Source organism: Panulirus ornatus, chromosome 1 (genome assembly GCF_036320965.1).
Source record: "Panulirus ornatus isolate Po-2019 chromosome 1, ASM3632096v1, whole genome shotgun sequence".
NCBI classification, from domain to species: Eukaryota; Metazoa; Arthropoda; class Malacostraca; order Decapoda; family Palinuridae; genus Panulirus; species Panulirus ornatus.
Genome location: NC_092224.1, coordinates 17,687,965 through 17,692,713, shown reverse-complemented (window position 1 = coordinate 17,692,713; position 4,749 = coordinate 17,687,965). Strand labels below are relative to the sequence as shown.

General features: G+C 47.6%; 1 protein-coding gene across 1 annotated transcript; it reads left to right on the top strand.

Moving 5' to 3' along the window:
* Nucleotides 1-2,695: 2,695 nt before the first annotated feature.
* Nucleotides 2,696-4,442, top strand: LOC139756363 (uncharacterized). The gene is made up of 3 exons (XM_071676158.1): nucleotides 2,696-2,743; nucleotides 3,085-3,678; nucleotides 4,383-4,442. Exons 1-3 carry the CDS (start codon nucleotides 2,696-2,698, stop codon nucleotides 4,440-4,442), a joined length of 702 nt encoding a protein of 233 aa, XP_071532259.1.
* The last annotated feature ends 307 nt before the right edge of the window (nucleotides 4,443-4,749 follow it).

The following is a 4,749-nucleotide window of genomic DNA, read 5'->3' as shown; positions in this document are numbered from 1 at the left end:
GTAAGGACTTCTTACTCGCACCAGGTATCATGCCAGTCCCTCCGTTGGCTACGAATTGAGGGAACAGACGCGAAAAGACACCACTGACTCCTGGCCTCACGTGACCTTGACCCTGAGGTGTATGACCCAGGGGGTGGAGTCATGACACATCATGTGGTGGTTCGTGTGACCTGTGTCAACTGTCGTGTCCATCATCACCTCACTGGCTCACAGGATATCGGGAGGACCAGTGTGTGGTAGACATACACACGGACGGACAAGACGATACCTCTGAGGAGGCCACTTTTGCAATTTGGGGCATGAGGGGACCCGAAATGAGGGACATGGGGACCTGAAATGGGGGACATGGGGACCTTAAACGAGAATCACAACCGTATGAACCCTCCCAAAAAGTAATCAACCAGATGGTATGTCGACCTCCAAGATAACACACACACACACACACACACATTATTACCTTACTAGGGTTAGAACAGGTCAGGTCAGGTCAAGTCAGGTGCGTCGTGACCCTAAACACCCCCATGTGCTCATAAGTTGCACGGTCGTGGTCAGGGACTATAACGTTGTGGTCAGGGGTTGCATCGTCGTGGTCATACGTTGTACCGTCGTGGCCAAGTGCTGTACCGTCGGTAATCAAGGGTTGTACCATTGTGGTCAAGCGCTGTACCGTCAGTTCTCAAGGGTTGTACCATTGTGGTCAAGCGCTGTACCGTCAGTTCTCAAGGGTTGTACCATCGTGGTCAAGCGCTGTACCGTCGGTTCTAAAGGGTTGTACCATCGTGGTCAAGACGTTGTAAACATAATACCACAAGTCTTCGGGCTGGCTTCTTCCCTCACCCGTCTACTAACACCCAACCCTTCACCCACACTTCCCTCCCTCCTCCTCCTCCTCCTCCTCGGTCCTAATGGTCCTCCTGATCCTCCTCCTTATCCTAGCATCGAGGCAGCGTGGTCAGTGGAAGTCAAGTGGGGCCGTCTTGACTTGTGTTTTACAATCTGTTGTTTCAAGTTGTAAAAAAGTTTTACAATCTGTAGTTTCAAGTTGTAAAAAAAAGTTTTACAATCTGTTGTTTCAAGTTGTAAAAAAAAAAGAAAAAAAATATCGTGCTTACAACACTGCTATACAAGTCCCTGAGCACGGCGGTACGACCCCTTGATCCACACGGTACGACCACAGAGCACGACGGTGGGACCGTTGAGCAAACAATACTGACCCCAGCATCTGGGCATAGTACTGACCCCTGTATCTGGGCACAGTACTGACCCCTGTATCTGGGCACAGTACTGACCCCTGTATTTGGGCACAGTACTGACCCCTGTATCTAGGCACAGTACTAACCCCTGTATCTGGGCACAGTACTGACCCCTGTATCTGGGCACAGTACTGACCCCTGTGTCTGGGCACAGTACTGACCCTTGTATCTGGGCACAGTACTGACCCCTGTATCTGGGCACAGTACTGACCCCTGTATCTGGGCACAGTACTGACCCCTGTATCTGGGCACAGTACTGACCCTTGTATCTGGGCACAGTACTGACCCCTGTGTCTGGGCACAGTACTGACCCTTGTATCTGGGCACAGTACTGACCCCTGTGTCTGGGCACAGTACTGACCCTTGTATCTGGGCACAGTACTGACCTCAGCATCTGGGCACAATACTGACCTAAGCACCTGCATTCCTCGATAGTTATAAGACCATCTTAGCGGAAGAGAACAAAAGACAAATATCAGAGTAGCATTTTAGACACAGGCTGGGGTCACCAGTGGCGTGTCACAAGGTTCTATTTTGGAACCATCGCTCTTTCTCATCCATGTGAATGACTTACTAGAAGGACTGAACTCTTAGATATGTTTACAGATGATGCTGAGGTCATGAGGGGAGTGAGAAGCTAGGGGAAGGCATCAGGTTACAAGGGAACCTAAACAAATTCCAAAGTCAGTTTGACATATAGGGATGATGACATGCAACGCTAGTACATGTAAATAATGAGGATGGGACACAGTGGAAAAAAAAATAGTCTTCATGTGAATATGAATCAGCAGGATATAAGATGTATGAGTCTGTTTCTGAGAAGGTCTGGGATTTCCTAAGCTACAGCAACGCTCTTACAAAAGCCTCTGTGGTGTGGTGGTTAGCGTTACTGACCCTGAGTCACCATGGGCCCAAATGAAGTCGGGCCTGGATGGGTTCGAATTCTGGGCGAGGCAGCCCTTCCAAACCTAACTCAGGTGTTCATCCTCCCCTCGGGGATGGTGGAAAAAAAGGAAATTGTTGTGTGGTGATACAGACATAGGACTAAAGACATGGTACCAATATACAAGGTGAAGAGACGGGTCTACGCTAATGTAAACTCTCTCACCACAGTACACAAACAGCAGTACACAAAGCACTAACAGAAACGGTACAGTGAATGGCAAGAATGATGGTACCAGAATTAAAAAAAGGCGAGTTTCAAGGAAAGGTTAAAGGCCAGAAGCTTGTTCATCATGAATGAAAGAAGAGTAAGGGGTGACCTGATCACAACCTTAAAAACTTTTTAAACGTCTGATGACGTCAGCAGTGTGCACAGGTCTTCGAGGGATACAAAGACAGACGAGCCAGAGGCCACAACATGACGTTAAGCGAGAAACTTGTTGGGAAAAACGTGAAGTATTTCACAGTACACTGAATGGATGAATCTGAGCGCGGAAACCATGAATGTGGACAACATGCAGAAGTTTGAAATATTGTATGATGGCCGAGTAAGTTCAAGTGTTGGGCTCCACTAGTGTAAAATTCTCTTTCCGTACAGTATGAAATGGATAACCACACACACACACACACACACACACACACACACACACACCAAACTATACAAGGAATTCTCCCGTGAATTAGCTACATAGCTAACCACCATAATCAAAGCTTCACTCAATCTAAATGCCCCACAGCTTGGAAGACAACATACGTCTCTCCATTTCCTCAAATCCACCAACCCAGAGTCTTCTAATACCTTACGCCCTGTTGTCATCACTCCAATCCCCAATCAGATTTGTGAAAGTTTTGTTCGACTGGGTCTATGCTGACTGTGCTGACGCAGTAGACCCTCAGCAGTTGGGAACATTTAAGCCTTTCCCCCTCCACTCACTGCCTTGTCAGCCTTCTACACTTCATCTATCGCAACTTGAAGAAGCGCAAGACCTCTGTCGCACTCATGTTCGTACACTTCACAAAGGATTACAGTTTGGTCAACCATAACATTATGAAGAAGAAAGCCGTCGACCCTGAACTACGGTGGTGTCTCGTCTTGTGGCTGGCGGACTTCCTGACCGCGCGACACCAACTCGTTCACTTTAGGGGAGTGGCTGCGGCATCACCACCCCTATCATGCGGTGTCCCACAAGGAAGCAAGATGGGGCCGCTCTGCTTCCTCATCCTTATCAATGACGCCCTGAGGGACACAAACGACAGCCAGATGTACGTAGACAACTCTCCCGACATCAGTGCCCTTCAGCACATCATCAGCAACCTTCAGGAGTGCACTATGGCCAACTACGTACCAACCACACCAAGACTGATGATGCAAGGCAACATCCTGCAACCTGACATCATCCTAGGCTCTGACATCCTCCGGGTAGTTGGAGACTTCAATATTCTTGGTGTCACCATAGTCGACGGTATAAACTGGAAGAGTCATGTCAGCACTAACATTAAATCTTCCTCATACCGTCTGTACCTTCTCAGTAGACTGAATTTACTAGGCGTCTTACCAACTGAGCTCAGGAATTTTAATACCATCTTCATTCTACCTAAGCTAACGTACGCCTCCCCACCCTGGTCCTCCTCACTAACATCGACATAGAGGGACCAGCTAGAATGAGTCCAGAAAAAAGAGCATATAGAACCATCCTGGGCCCTTCTTGCACCACCTACCAAGAGGCTTCCATCTCGCTGAATCTCTCCATTCTCTCCGACAAACACCGGCACTTCAAATGGCAGTTTGGCGATACACTGCTGACATACCCACCCCCTCCCGCCTCCCTCTCTCTCTCTCTCTCTCTCTCTCTCTCTCTCTCTCTCTCTCTCTCTCTCTCTCTCACACACACACACACACATCACCGTCTGTCACTACAATCGGCTTGTTTCAATCAGAGCTCGTACAGACAGCTATAGGAACAGTTCTACACCTAACATTGTAAACCATTATAAACAATCCATGAACAAGTGCAAAACTAAGCAACTGAACAGCTCACTTTTCTGTTAGTGAGGTGTTCTGTGGTATGTCAACCACTGCATCACTGTCACTCTTCATCACTTAAATGTTCGGTCAAGTTCATGGTGCACAAACCATACTATTTACGTGGTAAACATCCCTGTATATCTGCCACATTGTCCATCTAGATGGACCTCATCCATATGTTTATCCAAAGTGTGGCACTACCCAGCTTACCCAAGCATTAAGCTCTTACACGGTTAGTGAACTGGTAACTATCATGACTTCCCAGTTCTGTAATATATGTAATACACCAACCGTGTATTTTCGGCCGAATGGCAGACTAAATCCAATAAACCGTTATTTATTCCCTCACTTATTTGATGACACACACACACACACACACACATAGGGGATACTATTACATTCCAAGAAATATCAATAGATGGGGCTTTCAAACTGTACATAATGGGTAAAAGTCCAGCGCGAAGGAAGTGTGGTGTGGTGGTGGCAGTGTACAGCCCTCCAAGGAACTACAGCGACCTAGAGCGGATG

Bases quoted from the DNA above. Each gene is read 5' to 3' on its own strand.
- LOC139756363 (XM_071676158.1), top strand. From the start codon at position 2,696: ATGAATGTGGACAACATGCAGAAGTTTGAAATATTGTATGATGGCCGA. The intron at 2,744-3,084 runs GTAAGTTCAAGT...CTGACGCAGTAG, and splicing joins AAATATTGTATGATGGCCGA to ACCCTCAGCAGTTGGGAACA. The intron at 3,679-4,382 runs GTCAGCACTAAC...TTGTCCATCTAG, and splicing joins GTATAAACTGGAAGAGTCAT to ATGGACCTCATCCATATGTT.